Source organism: Arvicanthis niloticus, chromosome 18 (genome assembly GCF_011762505.2).
Source record: "Arvicanthis niloticus isolate mArvNil1 chromosome 18, mArvNil1.pat.X, whole genome shotgun sequence".
NCBI lineage: Eukaryota > Metazoa > Chordata > Mammalia > Rodentia > Muridae > Arvicanthis > Arvicanthis niloticus.
In genome coordinates this window covers 3,353,306-3,376,002 of record NC_047675.1, presented here as the reverse complement: position 1 = coordinate 3,376,002, position 22,697 = coordinate 3,353,306, and the positions used below count along the sequence as shown (strand labels likewise).

The following is a 22,697-nucleotide window of genomic DNA, read 5'->3' as shown; positions in this document are numbered from 1 at the left end:
AAGTGTGCAGAGCAGTCATAAAGAAATGGCTATGGTCATTCATCGGGAGCAAGTACATTTCCAGGAAGGAGTGAGAAGCACACACCTCAAGCAAGTGATTTCAGCACAGGAAGTCAACTATGAGAAAGAAGGCCTGTGTATGTATTTCCTGTTCTCTGAAGCCGTCCTCTTACAGTTGCTTTACTGTTGGTGACCAAGGTTGTTTTTAGCAATAGTACGCTCAGTTAATTCAATGCTTCCCATTTATAAATGTACTTTAAATAACAAACTTTATTTCACTGACTTTTCCTTAATTTTGTAAATTCTAGATTTCTAAAAGCAGTTTTCAGCATTTTGGTAATAAAAGGTGTTGGGGTGTCTTCCTTTAACAATGTCACTAATACCACCTACCACGCTGAAGGTGGGCCAGGTCCTCACAGCTCCTTTACTGATAAAACCCTGAAGTCAGGTTCCTCCCCCAGTGATACACATACCACTGAGGCCCACTTGCTGTAAATAAAGCCCTGGAGACTTTCTACATTACAGCCTGCTTGGGATTTCACTGACAGCCATTCACTCACTGAGCTCAGCTTCGTCAAATTTGTTTACAGATTAGGAAATTGAAGTATAGACAGCTCACTGAATAATCCAGTTCTCACATCAGGTGCTGCTGAAATGATCTGAGTCAACCTTGTACCCCACACAGTACTACTGTCACACTGGCTCCACTGTCCTTAGCAGCCAGGGACATTTCTTCTGTACACACGAAGAACCTTAGCAGTCAGTGGCCTGGGAGCCAATATACAGACCCGTCTACAACCAGGGCCTGTTCCTGCTTCAGATTCATCTTGTTGAGGAGGCATGACAGGGGCTAGGCACCCAGAGCAGAGAGCCCCCTCAGACACCCAAACACAGTACATGAGGCCAATAGACCAAAGCACATTTCCAGGGGCTGTAGATGTGTTGCAGACAGCAGTCTGTGGCGGAGAGGCAGGGAAAAAGGTTTGGAGCAGTGCAAGAGCACTGAGTGGGAGGTGGGGTGATTTGCACATTGCAGGTTTGAGGGTTGACGGGCAGCGGGCTCATTTGAGGCGATAGAGCACCTTGCGCTGCATGCGGTGTTGGATCTCACCCCTGCGTAGCATGAGCTGCAGCACCTTTCGGATGGCATGCTCTGGATATTTCTGTAGGAAAAGCACAAGACAGGTGCAGAGGTATATCATTATGACCCAAGGGAGCTGATGCACACCCCAGATCATAGACAATTTTAAACAGACAAAAATATCCACCTCCATTCTCCCTTGACTTCAGAAAGCCTCATACATGATGCCTCCTGTGTACTAGGCAAGTAGAGTCCTATATCGACTTTATGGACTTAGTATTAGAAATAATCTCATTTTACAGAGAAAGAAACAGACAGTCATTTGTTTGGGTCCTATAGCAATTAAATAAGATAGGACTTAAGTCGCTGTGGCTCTAGAAATCAAGCTTTCTCCAGCCCCAGCCTCAGTCAACACTAGTCTCTTCACTTAAAGAGGGCCAGTACCCAACACTATATAATTTACTTCCAGGAGCAAACTGAGAAGATACACGGGAAAGGGAATGAAAAACAGAAAACAGGGACATCCTCATGATTTTAAAGGGCATAGGCTCCTCCTGGCACCCCAAAACAGTATCTCCTGTGCTGGAAATCAGTAGCCCTCTCCTCAATAAGCTGCAAGGTTCACTCATCTGGTTCAAGTCTTCCCTGCCCTGTAAGGATCCAAACATGGGAAAATCTAAGAGATGGGGAAATTAGGTGTTAGTTTCTCCAGACCTGCTTCCTCCTTTCCTATAAATAACCAACCCCAACTGTAGACTGCAGCAGTTGGCTCAAACACCCCCATCCCAGCACCCCTCTGCTGAAAACAGAACACTGTATGTGATGGCTGAGTGGGAACCAGACTAAGAGGATACCCTCTGTATCCTGGGCCTGGCTTGCAGACCCAGGGTTAGGAAGGCTCACCTGTTTGGTGAAGTCCTGGACAATGCTGTGTTCAGACACCTGGGAGCCTATGGCAAAACGTCGCTTGAGTTGCTTCTCAATGCGGCTCAGCATCTCCTGGTCCTCCTGGGTAGTGAAGCCCTCCACTCCTGTGAGAGTGCAATAGGGAAACTGGGTGCTAGAAACCCCATTTCATTCATACTGGGAGGGCCAGAGATAACAGCTTCTAACTAGAGTGGCCTGAACCCAGCTCCAGAGAAAACTTAAGACAGAACACCATGTGACAGTGGAGGCCTCACCAGGGAAGTGAGAATCAAGTAATATGGGGAAGAGTGCTCTAGGCAGAGGGAAAGGTAACAGAGGCCATGCAACAGGCACAGAGCTAGGTAGCAGAGACACCATGGTAACTGAGTGTCAGGTGCCACAAGACTCTGTGGGCTACACATACCAAAACAACAGGAACAGCCGCAGTATAGACTATGAAGGAAGCAGTTTTTATTTCGTTGGGGTTATTACTTCATTACATTTGAGGAACAGTGTCATTGTGTAGCCCTGGCTGGCTTCAAACCTCAAACCCAAGAGATTCTCCTGCTTCTGAACCATCATGCCCAGTGAAAGTATATGTTCTGAGTTAAAGAGAGCAAGAAGGGAGGGAAGGCAGAGCCCTCTAGAGCACAAATCTTTGAGAGGTACCATCCATGAGAAGCCCTGGGTAAGCAGGTGGTGTATAATCTTACCAGATAAGAACCAATCCTTCTCCAACACACCTGGCCCAGCTGCCACCACCCCTCTTACTTCCTTTCACTCACTACCTATAACAACCTCCTCCCTCACCTATCCCACCAAGAAAGGTTAGAAAGCCTGTGGAATGGATAGGTCAGGTAGAGATTGGCAAATGCTAAGTCAGATTTACTGCCAGATTAGGGTGGATATAACTCTAAAGAGGCTGGCATATCACCAATCTCAGAAGACTGGCTGAAAGCAGGCAGCAAACATTAAGGCTCAGGGGCCAACAGGCCTGTATTCCACCAAGACTGGTGACCATGACACCACAGAAGCTGTCAGTCTCATCTCCATGACAGGGCGATGTGCCTAGTGTACCAGACATGGCTGTCAAAAAAAAGGGGCCACAAATTGGGAAGCTCTAGTTCTGAGTTTAACAGGAGGGAGGGCTGACAGCCACTCTTTACCAGTGATAGGCCTACAATTACTTTTAATGAACTGACTCAAGAGATCTATGGAGAAGGAAGTGCCTTCCTCCTACAATAGTTAAGACATCCAGGAGAGAAGCAGGGGAAAGGCTATTATCAAAAGCACATCCAGGCAGCACCCTACAGGCCACCAGCTAACTAAATCTTTATCCTAGAGTCCAAGACCACAGTCCAGCACTTACTCACCAGACAGGTTGCCAGACAAAGCAGCATCCAGTGTGGACACCTGGAACAGCCTCAACGCCTCCTCTACATCAGCCTCAGTAGCAAAGGGCTGCAGTTTCATCTTACTGAGGGCCTCAGCAATGCGCACAATAGCCTCCAGCTGCCTGCTGGGACAACAAAGTACCCAAAGGGCTCAGCCCACGTTCCTTCTTCTGATCCTTCAGCAAGGACCATGGCCAAGGTAGTTAGGACTACAGGGAAGTTTGCTGGCTATCTATTACCCTTTATTCTTACTACTGGAACCCAATCTTTTTAAAAGGTTTATTTATTTCATGTATGTAGCTGTGCTGTTGCTGTCTTCAGACACACCAGAAGAGGACATCGGATCCCCCATCACAAACAGCTGTGAGCCACCATGTAGATGCTGGGAAATGAACTCAAGACCTCTGGAAGAGCAGTCAGTGCTCTTAACCACTGAGCTATCTCTCCCACCCTAGAACCCAATTTTTATTCCAGCACATGCTGCCTGCTAAAGAATTATTTCCTGCCTTTTTGGTCCAGGTGTGGCCCCTAAGTTCTAAATCCATGCATCATATGAAAATGTCAGAAGTGTCCATAAAAACCATGTCTTCCCCCCACTGTCTCTCTTGGTGCTCACAATGTGGAAATGATGGCTGTAACTTCTAAAACCATACGGGGCTAAAAGGCTGGCCAAGGTGAATGTAATGGAGCCCAGGCTGACAGCTCAAAAAAAAAAAAAAAAAACAGAAACTACTGCCTACTTCCCAAAGTTTAATAATGAAACTAAACTTCCACTTAAGCTACTCTCTTTGGGTTTCTTTATACACAATCAGATTTACTTGTAACCAATATTGATTAATATTGAAAAATATGGCAAGTGCTTCTCTGCTACTAGAGGTTTAACTCAGCTGTTACTAACTATGTTATCTATAAATGACAACCCTAGTGGTGGAAATAAGAAGAATTGAGACCCAGTGAAGATCTGTAGAATTTTCCCGTAGTTACATAACCAGTCAGGGGCTAGGACAGAGTCCTCCCCTTTCCTCAGGCCGCCTCTCAAAGAGGGAAGCCAGGCAAAATACAGAAGTAAGAACTACCCAGGCATCCCCAGCCTCAAATACACACAATAAAATAGATAATTAGGAAGCCACAGCACATAGTCTCAGACGACCCTCTTGCCCAGCCCACCCTGGGCCTGCATTATGAGAATGGCAGTGCCAACTGGCCCTGCTCTCTGAGGTAAGCCCACTTGCTCACCGCACAGTGATGGGGATGCTAGACCGACGGTCGCTGTCCCTCTCATGCTGACGAGCCCCACTCCGCATGATGATGTAGCGGTTCTTCAGCTTCTCTGCTGCCTCTGCTGATAGCCGAGGTCCACACCTCCTGCAGATTGCAGAGTGAACTAGAGTAAGTCCAGAATGAAATCCAAGGTTGTCCCCACCCTGTTCCCAGGCCTCTATTGGTGCGCAAAGATGAATGTTCCCAAACACAGCTTCCTGCTCATAATATAGCTGTCAAGTCATTTGAAAGAGATTTAAGAAAAACTGGACCTGGCTATCAGCAGGTGTCAGAGATCTACATGGCACCTCTCTGAGAAGGCGGGAAGCTTGAACTTATGTGCAGAAAACTATTCTTGTTGCTGGCTGCAGTATGCTGTCTGGCCACCAGGTGTACACTGCTCCACCAGTCACTGAGGGCCACGCAGGAGCAGGAGGCCCACCAGGGAACAGGCTTCCCAGCAGTCTCCAGCTCCTCCACTCCATTTCCCCGACTTAAGAGGATGAGAAAACTGAGGCCCAAAGATAAGATCTCCCTGAAGGCTTCCCAAAGTTCAAAACCACAACAAAGTTCACAGGAACTGTTAACGCCTACTCACTGTGGCAGAAGTGGTACATGCATTAGGGGACCACTCAACTGCTACAACTGATGAGTACCCAATCTTTGGTGCTTCGCCCTTTCAAAGATAAACCCTGAGAATCTGAATAAGAAGGTTAAGAGCACAGCCTCTGGGAACTGTCCACACTACTTTCCGTATACGGCCTTGGATAAGTAATCTAACCTTGCACCTTAGCTTTCTAGAACAGACTTATAGGTCATTTATATACAAAAAATAGAATCATGTCTAGAACAGAAGAAACACCATGTGTCCCAATAACAGTTACAGCTGAACTCTACTAAGTATAGGCCTGGTGCAGTGATATACCAAGAATTTAAACATAACCTTCGAGAAACTGAGGCTCAGAATGCTTGAGCAATCTGTTCAAAGCCATAAATGTAAACTCATGGAGAGAGTCACAGTGACAGGTAAAAACAGAACAAAGTTCAAAACAGGGTTACCAGGTAATCCTGGGTAAGGAGCAGAACAGGACTGGGCTCCCCCTCCATGCAAAAAGCCCATGTTATCCCCCAGCACTCACGCTCGGCAGTAAGCAATGAACTTCTTCATCTTAGCCAGGTCGATCTCACCCTCCACAGCCTGTGTCTGTGTCAGTGCACTCACATGCAGAGTGATGACGTGCTTGGCCAGCATCTAAGGAGCACAGGGAACACTGGGTCAGCTCATAGGTTTAACAGGGAAGATGAAATAAAATGGCAAGCGCTTGTGTTCCAGCCCCTTTGGCCTGTGGCAAGTGTCTACTTAAGCATGGACAGTGGACAATATCCAAGCCATTCTGGCACTTCTATCAAAACTACTAGAAAAGGTTTCTTCTTCCTCTTCCTTTCAGGACAGTTTAAGGACAGTTTAAGGACAGTTTCAGGACTGTCTAAGAATAAAGCCTCCAAAAGGGAAGCAGAAACAGACAGCTGGTCCAACAACCTAGATCCTCATGGGCACTATACCTATGGCCTTACCAAATTCCATAAGCTATTTTCTTTCAGGAATTTACTAACAAGGGTGAGGGGCAGAGCTCAGATTTTAGACTTCTTGCTTTAATAATAATAATAATAATAATAATAATAATAATAATAATAATAATAATAATCACACAGCTTCTCCCTCGGGGCATACATAGGACTAGGTCTCAGGACTCTAGGTTCCTCCTTCCAACACTCCACAAGCCACTAACAAGTCATTGATATGCTTCCTCCCAGACTATCTGACCACTAGCATTTCTGTGGTTACATCTCTTATTCACCCAAGACCATGAACCTATCTGTTGTCACCAGCCTCGCCCGAGACACACCATGTCCCTCTCCTCATTGTGCTCATCTTTGACAATGAAGATCATGTCGAATCGGGACAAGATGGTAGGCATGAAGTCAATATTGTCCTCCCCTTTTGTCTCATCCCATCGGCCAAACACTGAGTTAGCTGCAGCCAGAACAGAGCAGCGAGAGTTCAAGGTGGTAGTGATCCCAGCCTGAATTAGAAAGGGAAGTAAACAGAAAAAAAAATCACCAAATATCCTGGGACACGCCTCTCCACCATATGTGAACATATGAACTCATACATTACATGCACACATATAAGTGGGTATATGCTTACATGTGTGTGCTCTTGCTCCCCTACCCCCAGTTCCAGGCCTGCTGCTACTAGCACAGTATTGGGCAAAAAGAACTTGGTTACACCCATCAGAGCAACCTTAGGAGGATTTAGGATTGCTGAAGGGTGGTTGCTACTCACCTTGGCAATGGAGATGGTCTGCTGCTCCATAGCCTCATGGATTGCTACACGGTCATCTTCCCGCATCTGCATTGAAGAGTTTGTCTATCAGAATCCTCACCCAAGAAGGGGAGAGTGGCAGAAAAATAACTAGGAACTGCTACCACTGTGTAGTAGGCTTTAGGCCAGCCAATAGCAGATTGGCTTGGCTTTCACTCTCCCAGAAAAAAAAAAAAAATCACACAGCATCTCCCTCAGGATAGGGGAGGCAAAGCAACCTATCCCAAGTACGCCCAGAGTGATGGGCACAAGAACTACAGATAAGTCTCTCAGAAGTGGTATCTGCTACCACACCTTAGGCCACAAACCCCAGTCCTGTGTCTAGAAGACTTAGACTCACTTTGTCAAACTCATCAATACAGACAACCCCACCATCGGCCAGAACCATGGCTCCACCTTCCATGATGAAGTTTCGAGATGAGGGGTCCCGCATCACTGAGGCAGTCAAGCCAGCAGCACTGCTGCCTTTCCCAGATGTGTATACCTGGAAGAGACAAGAGGTATCAGTACTTAGTGCTAGCCCCAAAGGGCAAGAGCTCAGAGGGCTGTGACTTACCCATATCACACTGTAAAGCTGGTTGAATAGTACAGAACTCAAAACCTAACTGGGCCTCAGCCTTTCCTTCCTCTTTGTAAGGCTCACCTGAGCTACAGCACATCCCTGTGACTTAAGTATTGATCCCAGAAAAGGACATATTTAAAGCTGGACTCAGGGCTGGGGACTCTTGTCTTTTAGGATACCTCTACCCTGAGTCCATCATCTGTGAAGACCTGCATGCTACATACTGCCAGACCCCTTGAAATATAGTAAGTCCTACCTGAGGTACATGTAAGTGAGAGATACTCAGATCACACTGTGCTAACATGAATGCCAACCATTCAATACTTGCATGTAATAGGACTGGGATGTACTTCAGTGGTAAAATATTTGCCTAACATGCATAAGATTTGGGGTTTATCTACACTTTAAAAAAAAAAGCTTATATTGAACTACAGTATAAACAGATTATACAAATTCCACCTATTCTTACTTTCTAAATGTGGCTACTATAAGATTTAACATGACACAACTTATATTTTCAGGCCTTGGTATTTCTTTGGGACACTGCCAATGTGTTAACTTAGCACACCTCCCCTTCATCCAAAACCACCACTTCCCCCACTGCACAGACCAGTCAGTTGTCACATCCACCCTTTCCCTGATCCTCTCAGACCTGGGGCACCTAGGTCACTAGACACACTGGCTTGAACCTTGTTCTAAAGTTCCCCAGCAGTGGGATCTTGAGCAAGACACCTTACTGCTCCGCCCCTACATCCAGTGCCTAACATGAGGAGTAGCACATGAGGACAAGACAGTTAAATGAGTAAAAACCTGGCAGGTACTTTAGCAAGCATCTGGCTCTTTTTTTGTTTTTTTCTTTTTTTGAGACAGGGTTTCTCTGTATAGACCTGGCCATCCTGGAACTCACTCTGTGGACCAGGCTGGCCTCAAACTCATAAATCTGTCTGCTTCTGCCTCCCAGGTGCTGGGATTAAAGGCATCTGGCCCTTCTTTATTCCAGCTATTATCATAAGCAGTGTCATTACTTAGCAAATGGGTGAGCTGATGCTCAGGGAATCTAGGCTACCTCTTCCAGGTCCTCAGGCAGCTACTGCCAGGCTGAGAAGCAAACCAGGCCTGACTTAGTCCAATGTTCTTATCATCCACCCCTACACACATACATCTTCCTTCTCAAACCCCCTCTGCCATCCTCACCACAGCCAAGATGAATGAGGAAGAGGATCTGGTTAAGCCAGACCCCATGCATGCCCAGGAACTAGGTAAATCTACTCTGTAGCCTTCCTTCCTGCTGGAACACCTAAGCCACGAAAGTTGTCCCCAGCCACGTACCCCAATAGGAGAGCACTTCTCCACAAACTTCAGAAGCTGAGACTTGGCTGTACCAGGATCCCCCAACATCAGCAAGTTGATATCACCTCGGCGAGTGAGTCCATCTGGGAGCCTAGAGATGACAGGTAGTTAGAAGACAAAGTAAGAGTCTACTTGAGGGCTATCCTCTAAACTAACTCACGACCGTCCCATCTCAGTCTCTTGGCTTTATGTGGGTTGGTCACCCTCCCCTAAGAGTCTCAGAACAGGTGGAAATGACAGCGTCTGGGCCAGAAGTAAGCTCACACCCAGTTCTCTGGTTCCTAGCCTAACAATGGAGGGTAAGGTATTTCTCAGGTAGGGAAGTAACAGAAATGGCACCAAGGGCTGTGCACACTGCAGAGTAGCCACAGGGCAGAATCCAGCCCAACCTCTTTCCTGAAGCATGTCCTTTCGTTCTCTGTGCCTCAGTTTCCTCAACTATGAAATGAATACAACAGTAATGTCCATACAGACTGCTGAGAGGACCAGCTGGGTTCAGGACAGATTAAGCACTTACCAGAATGCTCTGAACATACAAAAAGCATATTTAACAGTAGCCACTAGTACATACTGTCATTGCTGCTAATGTCTGAGCTCAATTATTTTAAAGTTTCAAAAAGACAAAGGAAGTCAGGAATGGTGACCAACACCTGTAATCTTAAAATCTGGAAGACTGAAGCAGAAGGATCAGGAGTTTGAAGGACAGCTTGATTACATAATAAGACCTGTTTAAAAAGAAAAGCCAAAATAAAAAAAGAAGGAAAGAAAGAGGGCTGAAGATGGCTTAGTGGTTAAGACTGCTCTTCCAGAGGTCCCTCGCTCAATTCCCATCAACCACATGGTGGCTCACAACCAATCATAATGTTATCTGATGTCCTCTTCTGGTGTGTCTGAAGAGAGCAACAGTGAACTTATGTACATAAAATAAATCTTAAAAATAAAGAAAAGAAAGAAAGGAAAGGAGGGAAGGAGGGAGGGGAGGGAGGGAGGGAGGGAGGGAGGGAGGGAGGGAGGGAGGGAAGAAAAGAGAGAGAGAGAGAGAGAGAGAGAGAGAGAGAGAGAGAGAGAGAGAGAGAGAGAGAGGGGACACATGACACTTTCTAAGTGTCAGGTATTTCACATGTCTCATTCATAGAAACTTTCAAGGTGGTGTCTTTCACACTAGACTACAGAGCCTAGGCCAATGGTTTCTCTCTGTGCTCCCCAGTGCCAGCAGGCTGAGGCACCTAGGAGACATGGAAGAACACCTGGTCCTCATCATACAGATGTCCTCCTGCAGCAGCCTTGTCATCAGCACCCATCTCCCAGACCTCTCACCTCTTCCGGGAACCCCCAAAAAGCAGGCAGGCAATGGCCTTCTTCATATCCATGCCCCCAAAGATGGAGGGGGAAATGCTCTTGGAGACAAGCTCATATATGTTTGGGAGGGCAGCCAGGCGACGAAATTCCTCCTCTTCCTGTGGGCTGACAGACCCAGCAAAGCTGCGGCCTATGACAGAACAGGAGCATAAGTGAGCAAGAGGCATCTCCTCCAGCCTATTGCTGGGCCTAGCCCTAGGTCAGGATCTCTCTCTCTCTCTCTCTCTCTCTCTCTCTCTCTCTCTCTCTCTCTCTCTCACACACACACACACACACACACACACACACACACACACACACACCCCTGTCAAAATATATACACCAATAGCTCTCAGCACCAAGAAGACACAATCTCACTCAGGAAAGTTAGGGCACAGGGCTATACCAGTCTTTCAAATCTCAGGGGTCCAGAGAGGAAAAAAGGGTTCCAATCACCCCAGATCACAGAGCCCCTGGGAACTACTGTAGAGTCTCTCATAATGCAGATAAAGTAGAGAGTCAATGCAACTGCTTGATCAAAACAAAATGGCTCAGTGGCAGAGGGTCTTGAAAAACAACCCAGGAGGAAGAGTGGGACTCAGAGCAGGGAGGTAAGGAGTGGCCAGCCCTGGACATGAAGTAGAGCAGCCAAACAGCATGCTTACTAAGGTGGGGGGGGGGGGGGAAGATCTGAAGGGTTTGCAAGGGAAGGGAAAGGAAGGCTAAGGAAGAGCCGGTTTCAGAAGATGGAAATACATTGATATGGCAAGTCAAGGACAGTTAAAGTCTGGAATATGGCCAGATGAACATGTGGCTTTTTGTTTTAGCCAAGGGAGTTTCTAACAACATGGAATATGGACACAGTATTCAGAACTCTATCATTCTTGGGACCAATCCTCAAGGTGGCTCCCACTGCCCCTGGATGTAAGCATGAGCTCTCAATTCCATCTGAGAACTGTGGCCCCACCACTCAATCCACCCCTACTAGAGATCCTGTCACACCCCCAACCCCACAAGCCTTTAGTTCCCACCAGCTCTCCTTTATACTCGAAAAGACCCATCTTCAAATCTCCACCCTTCAAAGCCACTGCTGACACTCCTGATAGATGAAGTTTTCCCACAATGCTCTAGCTCCTTTTCAACACTTCAATGGAAGCAGTTCAGTGTCAGATACTTGTTCCTTAGGGGCTCTTGTTTCCAACTAGATCCTGTCTGCTCAACCCTCATGCACTTTTTCCTCTCCACTTACTAGGATGTACTTAAGGACACACTACATCCCATCTATAGCACTGAGTCATGCGACTCAATTATGCATTTAGGCAACAACCTCAGGGCAGAAGCTACAACTATACCAATAGACATTTTATTTTAGGGCAACAAATTTTTGCTTGCTGTAAAAACAAACACCCTAGGATAGGGAATACAGGTATAGCTAAGTGGTAGAATATTTGCCGAGTATGCCCACCATACACATACACACAGACACAAACACACACAAGTAAAGCACATCCTAATGGTTTGAACAATTCAAGAATGCCTAGGTTATCACATGAGCAGCTTGTTAAGAGAAATGTAGAAATTCAAAGCAACTCACCAGAGCCATCTGTGTCCACCTGAATGCCCAGCACCCGGATGTAGGAGCTCCGGATGCCCACACCCACTCTGTCCCGGCCCTTGCTGGGGTTCAAGCCAAACTTCTTGATGGAATAAATGCCCATAATGGTGACTCTGTTCCCAGGAACAACTTTATCACACAGGTACCTAAAGTAAAGTGCAGGGAAGATAAGGAAAAGCAGGTGAGGTCCAAGGTGACAGTGTGGTCAGCTCAGTATTTCTACTCTCAGTATCGCCATCAAGTCAGCTCAACCCTTGCATGGTCTAGAGTAAGGGAACCTTTCCCCACTCTTGCTACCCACACATGTCAGTCTGGATAGTGCAGTGTCGTGATACTGGCCTGACTCTCACTGAACTCAAGCGGTCAGGTGCTGTACTGGCAGAGGTGAGGCACAGTGCTATTGCCCAGCCTTCTTTAGCTATGACCAAGCTCCTTAGGAAAAACTTTCTCCTCAACCTCTTCAGGACTACTTGCTAGTGCCACTCTCAATTTCTGCCTCTGCCACACTGCCTGAGCTCAGCCAAGTCAATTTACCTCTAGGTTTTTAGTCATCTCTTTTAACAAATGTTAAAAGATGTTAAGCAGGGCTGGAGAGATGGCTCGATGGTTAAGAGCACTGACTGCTCTTCCAGAGGTCCTGAGTTCAATTCCCAGCACCCACATGGTAGCCCACAACCATCTATAATGGAATCTGATCCCCTCTTAGGGTGTACACTGAAGACCGCTACAGTGTACTCACATACATGAAATAAATAAATCTTTAAAAAAACAAAACAAAAACAAACAAACAAACAAAATTAAGCGATCAAAGTCTCCATGTTTCCCTGGAATCAGTGTTGCTTAAAGGACCATCAAGTAGCTGTGTGAATTCAGAGAAGTCACTGTGCCTCTCTGAGCTTGGATTGATGACTTTGACTTGTCTCAGATGTTGGGAACCAAGCAAGTTAACACACTCAAAGGTGCTCTATATACTATATAATCAGTTTCACTGAGAACTCTTTCTGCCACCTACACTGTCCTGTTAACTTTCTACTCATTCCATGATGTAATTCTCAAGCTCTTTGGATACTTAGAGAATACTCTAGTACAATACACTCAACTGTGCTAAGGAATTGTGTTAAACTCTTGATATGCCTTTTCAGGCACTCTGAAATAGTCCAGGCCATTTTACTGATAAAAAAAATAAATTAAATTAAAAAATTGGGACTTAGAATATAGCTTTCCCAAAACCCTGAGTCTGCATATTCTTGCCAATGATAAAGCTGACAACTGTGGATCCACTCCCCCAGAAGGCTTTACATCAGTGCTCATCATCAGGTATATGAGCCCAGGGTAAGAACTCAGGCATCTGTAAGCCTTCATCTAGGTCATTTTTAACTATTAAACAAAACCCAGTCTTAGCAGGAAGCCTGGTATGGCAGCAGGCTATGTAGGAGCTGGCACTGCTGCAGGTTATCCAGCTCTGTGCTGAGAGGGCTGGAAAGTCTCCTAGAAGATGCACAGGCCTTAGGACCACTCAAAGTCATCTGACTTCCCCCAGTTTACAGTACCCATGTAAAATAGGATGTGGACATGCTTTGCAGACTACGGGAGACAAAAAATGACAAAGTCAATGAGAAGCACCAGACACGGCAAGAGCTCCAGCCTACACACTGTGCACCAGATGATCTCTATGCTCTACCGGAGTGGCATAGACACCAACCCTCAGCCCCTGCACACTTACCTGTCACAATAAAGCTGCATGTGCCTGGGCATCTCACCATGAGGGACTGCATCAGGCAGCTCCTGCAGTTTTAGAGTCTGGAAGTCCACACACTTGCACTTGTCAGGCATGATGAAGTATGGGTCCAGTGGGCACTTTGGGCGCCCAGCCTGATCCCTGGATAGGGGAAGAAGTGGTCACTAGAGCTACCCTGAGAACCCAAAGGCAGAACTCACCCATTCAACAAGTCAGCCCTAAGAGACAGCAGCATTCTAAGGTAGAGCTGGGACATGTCTAGGAAAGGACTGACAGTTTCCATGATGGTAGGGTGCTAGATCTAAAGTCAGATCTTCAGGTATCTTGGTTTCTCCATGTCACACTTAGGTGGTAGTCACTCATAGTTCCCTCATGAGGCCTCTTGTCCTCATATGTGAAAGAGGAGCTATATCATCAAATCCCTTACTAAACCCTATTCTTAGCCTAGTATCTTTTCCAGTGAGATTTTTACCACCCCTAGACCATTCTGAGGGTGCAGACTCTGAGGCCTATAGAGCAAGTCTATTCAGCAAATATAGGTAAGGACACATAGCAGTAAACCTAAAGTCCCTGATCTATGAAGCTAAGTTCCCATCAGGATTGAAAGCCATCTGCATAGTGTAAAGGCACACAGTAAAAATAGGCAGATGAGAGTGTGCAGACGTGTGTGTACCAAATGCAAACATAGGATAGGGAAGGCACCTTTGGTGACGAGGACATGTAAGGAGACTGAAGTGGTAGGGACACTGTGGCAACCTGAGGGAAGACTACTTAGGGAGAAGAGAAGGCAAGGGCACCAGACCAAGAAAGCCTGTGGAAGAGCCAAGCCACCCTGCTCCTGTACAGGGAATGACTAAGGACCAGTGAAGGTGGACAAGGGGATAGGAATGAGTTATTCTGTGGCAGCAGGTGAGGGTAGGCAACAGCCTAGGACAATGCCAGTCTGCCTCAGGCACTGTGGAAGCTGAGAAGAAACTAAAAGAGAAAGCCAAAAGCAGCCAAGATGCAAGTAGTTTCTTAGGTCAAAGTCTGCAAATGTTTTCTGTTTGTTAAGAACCATACAGTAAATTTTTTTAAGTCCTACTAACTGGAAGTCCATGCATTCTGCCACTGTAGTTTAACAATATGCTCAATACCAGGTAGTATAGCCGTGTTCTTAGGCAGTACAGTGGGCACACTGAGTCTAGCCCAGCAATCTAGTTTGCTTTAGAAGATTCTATAAGCCAGGTGGCGATGGCACATGCCACCCAACACTCGGGAGGCAGAGGCAGGCAGATTTCTGAGTTCAAGGCCAGCCTGGTCTACAAGAGTGAGCTCCAAGATAGCCATGTCTCCCCTGGACTGTTTCCTCCCCAACCTTGGATTCCACACATAGGCCATGTGGATTATCCAGGTGGGGCAAAAGTACAACCACATGAAAGGACCCTGGGCTGGGTTTAATGTTCCTGCCTAACTCAAGGATATAGTGCTACCCAGTCTTTGCCTTAAGGTCTCGAACAAGTAGTACAGGCAGCACTTGGCAGGGTTGCCAGCTTTTTTGATACTTCAGGTCATTTTCCCCAGAGTCCTTCTGGCTATATACTCACATATTGCACTTCCTGGGAAGGGCATAGCCCTCTAGGCCTGGGCGCATGGCAATATTGGTGAGGGTGTTGTGGCAGCTGCGGCACTGAATGGAGATACGGGTAGCCTTGGCACGGACTGCAGAGGCTGAGATGATGATACCAGGGATCTTCACCAGGTGTGACATCATGTCTGACTGTAACAAAGCCACAGGGAGGCTTGATGATTAAGGAGAATGGGGAGATATAGGAAGGGCTGAGGAGTAACATGAGCAAGATCTGGAGGAGGTGACAAAGCCATGGCTCACAGTTTAGCTCAGACTTTCCAGAGCACCCACCTAATGTGAGGCTACCTGGCCAAGTTCAGGAGCCTCATAAACAAGCCCTCCCATTCAAGGGCCTTGCAAAACATGCCAAGGGACTGGGAGACAAAGGAAACATGAAACATATTTTATGACAAAACCAGAAAACCCAAACTCCAGCTCTAACAGTCACTTCCTGTGCTGTTCCAGAGAACTGACATGAGACAGAGGCCCTGGTTCTAGCTCAATTCTGTCACTAACTGCTATGAACATTCTGTCAGCCTCAGGTTCCCCATCTTAAGTCTCACTGGATAGTAACACTAATTGTTAATTGTGATGTTACTAAACTTAGGGTCACACCTATATACCAAGAAGCCAGAGTAGTTACTCATCCTCAAGTAGCCAATTAAAATAGCCATATTCACAGTAAAAAGCAGAAAGGGGAGACATGTTCAATAGGACCACCCTGGGAAGAAGAGCAAAGAGATAGAGTGGACCCCTCACCCCCATCCCCTGGGCCCATCCTCAGGCATCCTGAAGTGAGATCGAAGTTTAAACAGAGCCAGGGGCAGCTTGATCAAGATATGTGGTCCCATCCATCACCAACCCATCACTGTCTCTATAATATAAACCCCATTTCTAGAGAAAAGAGTTTCCACTAATGGTTCAGGCTTTTCTTTTCCCAGTATGAGATTTCTTAGGAAATTCCAATATCTTGGGGATCCATTGTTTTAGTAGTCTGATAGCTAAAGGGTCTCTTTAGAATGTATTCATTTCTGCTAGGCCATTAATAGTCATGCTGTAAAAATGATTCCTTGAGCCAGGCATGGTGGTGCACACCTTTGATACCATCACTTTAGAGAAGAGGCAGGTGGATCTGAGTTCAAAGCCAGACCAGTCTAAATAGTAAGTTCTAGGAAAGCCAGAGCTGCTATATAATGAAACCCTGTTTCAAAATAAAATAAAATCCTCACCTTTCAGGAGTATACACTGCTAGGAGTCAGATGAAATGAGAGGATAGATAATCAGACTTGTTTCAAGAGCTCCAGGGCCTTCCACAGACAGAATGACTGCCTGTTACTAATCATTAAGTTGGATGACAAGTCCTCATTTTAGAGTCTACTATCTTCACTATAGACAGTTGAGGCATGCTCACACATTCCATTGCTTCTTGTGCCAGCCTCACCAGTCTACAGGACTAGAACAATCTCCCTGTCATTTCTCCAACTCAGGGACTCTTGGGCTAGATTGGAGAACAAATACATGCATAAGACTGGGTCTATTAAACTATGAAAGGGCTACAGAAATGCCAGTGATAAGAACAGAGCATAAAGCACTAACATCACCCATGAACATTCCTGCTCAGTATGTCAGACTGGAACTTTGAACTAACCTCCAGGTTCCAAATAATACAGGTGTGCTTCAGTTCATCCAAGCAGGCCACACACTCCTACAGGACAAACCAGCCCTTCCTCTACTACAAGCTAGTAACTGAGAAAGGAATTACATTCAGAGACTAAGGAAAGTTCTTCTGGAATAAGAAACTTTTTTTTTTTTTTTTTTTGGTTTTTCGAGACAGGGTTTCTCTGTGTAGCCCTGGCTGTCCTGGAACTCACTCTGTAGACCAGGCTAGCCTCGAACTCAGAAATCCGCCTGCCTCTGCCTCCCAAGTGCTGGGATTAAAGGCGTGCGCCACCACCGCCCAGCTTGGAATAAGAAACTTAAGACCTAATACAACATTTGATTCTTCCTAAAACACATGCCTTTAATCCCAGTACTCAGGAGGCAGAGGCAAGCAACTCTCTGAGTTTGAGGCCAGCCTTGTCTACAAACTGAGTTTCAGGACAGCTAGGGCTATTACACAGAGAGACCCTGTCTCCCCCCCCCCAACCCCCAATTGCATACTGGGAGGCTAGTAAGATAAATCAACAGGTTATTTGCCACCAAGCCTGACCACCCCACAGGGTGATCAGTCCCCAGAACCCTCATGGGAGATGAGAACAAATTCCCTCATGCTGTCCTTTTACCACCAAATTGCCCTACACAGAAGTAAATGTAGTAAAAATTACGTATTTAAGTATTTAAAGATAAAATGCCATGTGTAGTAAAATCCACTTTGGGTTTTCTAAGTTTATTTGGGGTTGTTTCATAAGTCAAGGTCTTACTATACAGCCTAGGGAGGCATAGTATTTGTAATTCCACCTTAGGCCTGTTAAAAGCATGTACAACAATCAGCTTAAAATTCTTCAGAAATAGAACCGAAAAAAAGCAGGAAAGTAGACAAAATACTAATGCTCAATACAGTAACAATATAGGGGCTCATTACAGTTTTCTCTATATACTTCCATGTGTGGTAAGTTTTTCATAATGAGGGAGCTGGCTAGAGAGATGGCTCAGCAGTTAAGAGCACTGGCTACCCTTCTAGAAGTCCCAAGTTTGGTTTCCAGCACTCACATGGTAACCCACAACATCCATCCATAATTCAAGTTCCAGGGGATCCAATTTTGTCTTTCTGACAGCACAGGTATCAGGCGCGTGCACACATGTATTGTACAAGTAGATACACACAAGCATACATATATAAAACACCCATATATAAAAAATAAATCTAAAACAATTAACAAGCAAAGTTTCTCCTCCCCATCTTCCTATTCTAAGCTTTTCTTGGACAAAGGAACTAAGCATTCACACTAGGACCTATAAAACCTTGAATCTGGAGGAGAAACAAGGAGGGATGACCATCCCTGTGAAATAAGGGAGGCACAAGGACCTGCCCAGACATTACAATCTTTGAACAATCCACAAAACAAAATTCTTTGAAAAATTACCTATAAGGGCCCAGGTATCCCAGACCTCCGATACCACAAAGGAAAAGAAGCCTGAGGTCTCAGCCACCCTAACAGGGGAATCCCTCTAGAACAGTGGTTCTCCACCTTCCTAATGCTCTGACACACTTTTGTTTTCCGAGACAGGGTTTCTCTGTGTAGCCCTGGAACTCACTCTGTAGACCAGAATCTCAGAAATCCGCCTGCCTCTGCCTCCCAAGTGCTGGGATTAAAGGCGTGTGCCACCACTGCCCAGCTTATAACATACTTTTAATACAGTTGTCCAGGTTGTATTGACCCCCAACCATAAAATTATTTTCGTTGCTACTTTATAACTGTAATTTGTTTCTGCTGGGAATCATAATTTAAACCCCACAATGGGGTTGTAAATTTTGCAGTACATCCCCCAGAGTGCTTTGTCCCTAAAAGAGGGACAAGCTTGTCTTTCCAAAGAAACAGCAGCCCCAACTCAAATCCAATGCCACCATCACACTGGCAGAACCTAAAGTGCAGCTCAGTTCTAGGATGTGGGTAGGACTCACACAAGCAACAGAAGAACCTGCATGGAGGACTCAGAGCTGTTTCTGGAAGATCTGCTATCCTGCTAACCAAGAGTAACTTGACAGGGGCTCCAAACAAAATTAAAACACAGCCTTCACTGTGTACAATACACACTGGGTGGTGACACCGAGTGAATGGGTAACAACTGGATGTCACACTACTCACAAAGCATGGCCACATGTACTGTTCTTTTCTCAACAATCCTAAGATAAAACAACAATCATCTTCATGTCCTCGGTCCTGCTTCCATGTCTTCTCACTTTATAACTAGTCTTCTACATACCAGCCACAAGAATGACTTCCAAATTCATGCATCTGAGTCTACGGCAGGAGTTAGAGTGCTTTGCCTGACACAGAAGGCCCTAAACTTGACCCCCATCCTCATAAAAGGACCTGACACAGAAGGCCCTAAACTTGACCCCCATCCTCACTCATAAAAGGAGAATGGAACCAGGACCAGTGGAATAGCTCAACAAGTAAAGACACCTGCTTGCCTCAACCTTGAATATGTGAGTTCAATCCCAGGAACTCCACACAGTGGAAGAAGACAAGTGACTCCCACACCATCCTCTGCTCAGGGGGGTTCCAGACACTGATTTCTTTCCATTCCTCCAAACAGGCCACCACTGTCACCCCAGTGCCTCTGCACTTCCTGTTCCTTGAGTCTGGTGGAATGCTCTTCCAGGTTTTGAACTAACTCTTCCAGGTTTTGACACATCATTCAATTTCAGCTCCAATAACGCTTCCTCGAGAAAGTGTTCTTTGTCAGCTCTCCACCCCTCTCAGCGATAGCCATGTTGTTCCTACTTTCTTTTGGTCTTCTGGGGTTTTTTTTGTTTTGTTTTGTTTTGAGACAGGGTCTCATGTATACCAGGCCTTTACCTCTGCCTCCCAGTTACAGATGGCATTTACTATTTTTTCAGTCTCCCCAATGGATTAGAACTTACTGTTGTTCTGCAAGACTGAACTCTGCCTTCCCTTTTGGACATCAACCCACTGAGGTAATTTTACACAAGATACAGGCTAAGTTAAGTCAAATGTCTTGGTGAGGGTCACACATCTGGTGCTCCAGGCTACCTGTCTCAGAAGTCTTCTGCATCATACAGCAGCCATGCCACCCTGACTACCCAATCAATAAACTCCTACCTTCAGAATCCGAATGCTGGATGGGCTGGCATCTGACTTGAGCATGACCTGGATGTCCTGGAGCAGCTCATCTCCAGCAGGCCGGGGCCGGGTCACCTCATCAGCCACCTCCTTGGCAGCTTCCTCAAGCTGAAGAAGAGGAAAGGCATAAGCTGCTGGTGATGGGACAGGGCCAGGCTTGAGGAGGCTCTGATCTGGGTGCTACTCACCAGCTGCAGGTGCTCGGCTGGCTGTTTATACAAGTAATCTGCCAGTTCCTCGTCAAAGCTGGCCAGGTCCTCCATCTCCACCTCAATCCAGTATTCACCCAGGTTGTAATGCCGTTTGAGTTCATCCCTTTAGTGGTCGACAGGGGGGCAGGGAGGCAGGGAGGGTGCATTGAGGAACCGTCTGCAGCAGTTCACATGCACCCCGGCATCGGTCCCCACAGGCATTAATGCCCCCACCTCTCTCAAAACACACCTAATTGCAGACCGTGCTATACTTTAGGCCTGCCTGTCTAGAAAAGGCGTCCCCCTTAAGGCTGATTCTCGGACACCGTCCCACCTGTACTTGAAGGTGAAGCCCGTGCGATCGGTGCCCACTCGGTACTGTCGAAGGAACTCCTTGAAGCGCCTCTGCAGTTGCGACTTGCGGGCCTGGCCCTCTTCAGCACCGGGGTCGCCACCGAAGCTGTCGCTGTAGAAAATGCCGGGATCGTCGAAGCCGGACATGACTGTATCTGGGCCAAGTGAGACAGAGAGCTGAGCAGCCTGGGGCGGCGGGGATGCTCCGTCACACGGGTCTCAGCCCAGGCTCCCCTACACAGTCCCGCAATCCCCTCACCTCGCAGTGGCGCGCCGCACGAACCTCCGCCCTGCTAGAGGAAGCCGACTTTCGCGGGAAAAACCAGCCTCGGCGTTTGTCTGCCGCGGCCTCTGCGCTCCTATTGGTTCGTCCAACACCGCGGGCAGCTATTGGACCGCTCTGCTCCAGTCGAGTCCCGCCTCCAAGGCCGGATTCCCAAGATGATTGGCTGTAGCGTCTTTGGTGACGTCATGGACCAACTTTTTCCGGTCTCCATTTTGTGAAGCGGGACGTTTTGGCGCGAAACTTCTGAGCTATAAGAAAGCTGTGACCCCTGGCGCCAGCAGAGCAAAGATGGCGGGGAAGCTCGGGAGTTTTGTCCGCATTTCTTAAGTCTTAGGTTTTCTCCACCACCTAGCCCGGTGGTGGAGAGCTGTCAGCCCCGCTACTTGTAAAGTCTAGGAGGGAGGGTCGCAAGTTCGAGACCAGCCTTGGTGACTTAGGGAACTTGAGAGATGGATCGGTGGTCAATAGCGCTTGCTGTACTTTTAGAAGACCCAGTCTCTGTTCTCAGTACCCTAGTCGGGGTCAGAACTGCCCGTAACTCCTGCCTCAGGGGACCCAACGTCCTCTTCTGGCCTCTGTGGGCACACATACATTATACATGTAGAGAAAGAAAGATGTAAATATGTATCTATACATACATACATATACTTTTTAAGTAAAAAGAAACGGACTGGAGCAATGGCTGAGCGGTGTAAAGAGCAATTGGATACAGACACATAAATAAAAGGTAGACTTATCATCCCTCCTTCATGCCCTCTGGGTATGGTGACTTGTTCTAGCACTAGAGAGGCTGAAGAAACCCTGCCTTTAAAATAATATTAATAGTATATGAGAAAATTACCCCTTTCAGAGCTGCTGTGAGAAAATAGTATGCCTGAGAAGTGTCCTGTTGCTCCAGCCCAGCAGGAGGGGCCAGAGTACTGCAGCGTTTGGGCCGGTGGGTTCATACAGCTCACCTCCGACAGATAGTACCAAAGCCCAGGAAGCCAGGAATGTTCCCTTTCATTCAGATTCAGACAAATAATTATGATGACCGTAGAACTTTAATTCCTTGGCAATGCTTAAAGCATGGAAAATTCATGACCAAATTCCAAATGAATTTGAATTTGGAATTCAAATGAAATCTTGAAGGAAAAAAAAAAAAGAGAGAGACAGATTTGACACAGCAACAGTAGTGTAAATTTCCCTTCGTTGAGTTCCTACCATCCACACAAACAAGTGGAAACCTATTGCCTGCCACAGCCATTCAAACATGTATTTACAGAGAATAAAGTATGAGCATTTTTGCAATTTATAAAAAATATCAAGTGAATCTAAGACTTGGTTTTCTCAACATTTCATGGTTATCCCCGTGTGCCAAGACAGGTTTAACACATTCTATTTTAGATTGCTTTATTCTCTTCTTGACCAGAATCTAGGCTGTTCTCGACAATTGTCACCAACAGCAGGGATGTCATTCCACACTGTTGGCTGGGGCCTCCCCTCAGGTGCAGATGGAATACTGGACTTACTGCACTGAACAGAATTTCAGGAAGAGTCAGAGTGAAGCAGAGTCAGCAAATTCCCTGGTCAAAAGACAGAGTCCTGGAGACATGGCTCAACAATTAAGAGTGCTGTAGAAAATCAGTTCTCAGGATACATATGGTGGCTCACAACCATCTGTAACTCCAGTTCCAGGAAATCTGATGCCCTCTTCTGGCTTCTACAGGCACAGGTATGCATGTAGTCAACATGGATAGATGCAGGCAAAACACATAAATATATCTTTAAAAATAAATAAGTCGCCAGATGTAGTGGCACATGCCTTTGATCCCAGCAC

The 22,697-nt window shown here is 46.4% G+C and overlaps 1 protein-coding gene across 1 annotated transcript; it reads right to left on the bottom strand.

Moving 5' to 3' along the window:
• Window positions 1-252: 252 nt before the first annotated feature.
• Mcm5 (minichromosome maintenance complex component 5) lies at window positions 253-20,960 on the bottom strand. Its single transcript, XM_034522347.2, has 17 exons — window positions 20,852-20,960; window positions 20,573-20,747; window positions 20,236-20,362; window positions 20,027-20,155; window positions 15,217-15,389; window positions 13,616-13,771; window positions 11,872-12,038; window positions 10,257-10,428; window positions 8,919-9,030; window positions 7,368-7,511; window positions 6,989-7,054; window positions 6,549-6,725; window positions 5,781-5,893; window positions 4,618-4,746; window positions 3,361-3,503; window positions 1,985-2,112; window positions 253-1,163 (listed from the first exon to the last, which is right to left on the bottom strand). Exons 2-17 carry the CDS (start codon window positions 20,737-20,739, stop codon window positions 1,062-1,064), a joined length of 2,205 nt encoding a protein of 734 aa, XP_034378238.1. The 5' UTR covers window positions 20,740-20,747; window positions 20,852-20,960; the 3' UTR covers window positions 253-1,061.
• Between the last annotated feature and the right edge of the window lie 1,737 nt (window positions 20,961-22,697).

What these genes read in the sequence shown, in the direction of transcription:
- Mcm5 (XM_034522347.2), bottom strand. Translation starts at nt 20,739, where the DNA reads ATGTCCGGCTTCGACGATCCCGGCATTTTCTACAGCGACAGCTTCGGT. An exon ending in AGACCATCTCCATTGCCAAG is followed by an intron (nt 6,726 to 6,988) that starts GTGAGTAGCAAC and finishes TTTCTAATTCAG; the next exon opens with GCTGGGATCACTACCACCTT. An exon ending in AGCATCCCCATCACTGTGCG is followed by an intron (nt 3,504 to 4,617) that starts GTGAGCAAGTGG and finishes TTGTCCCAGCAG; the next exon opens with GCAGCTGGAGGCTATTGTGC.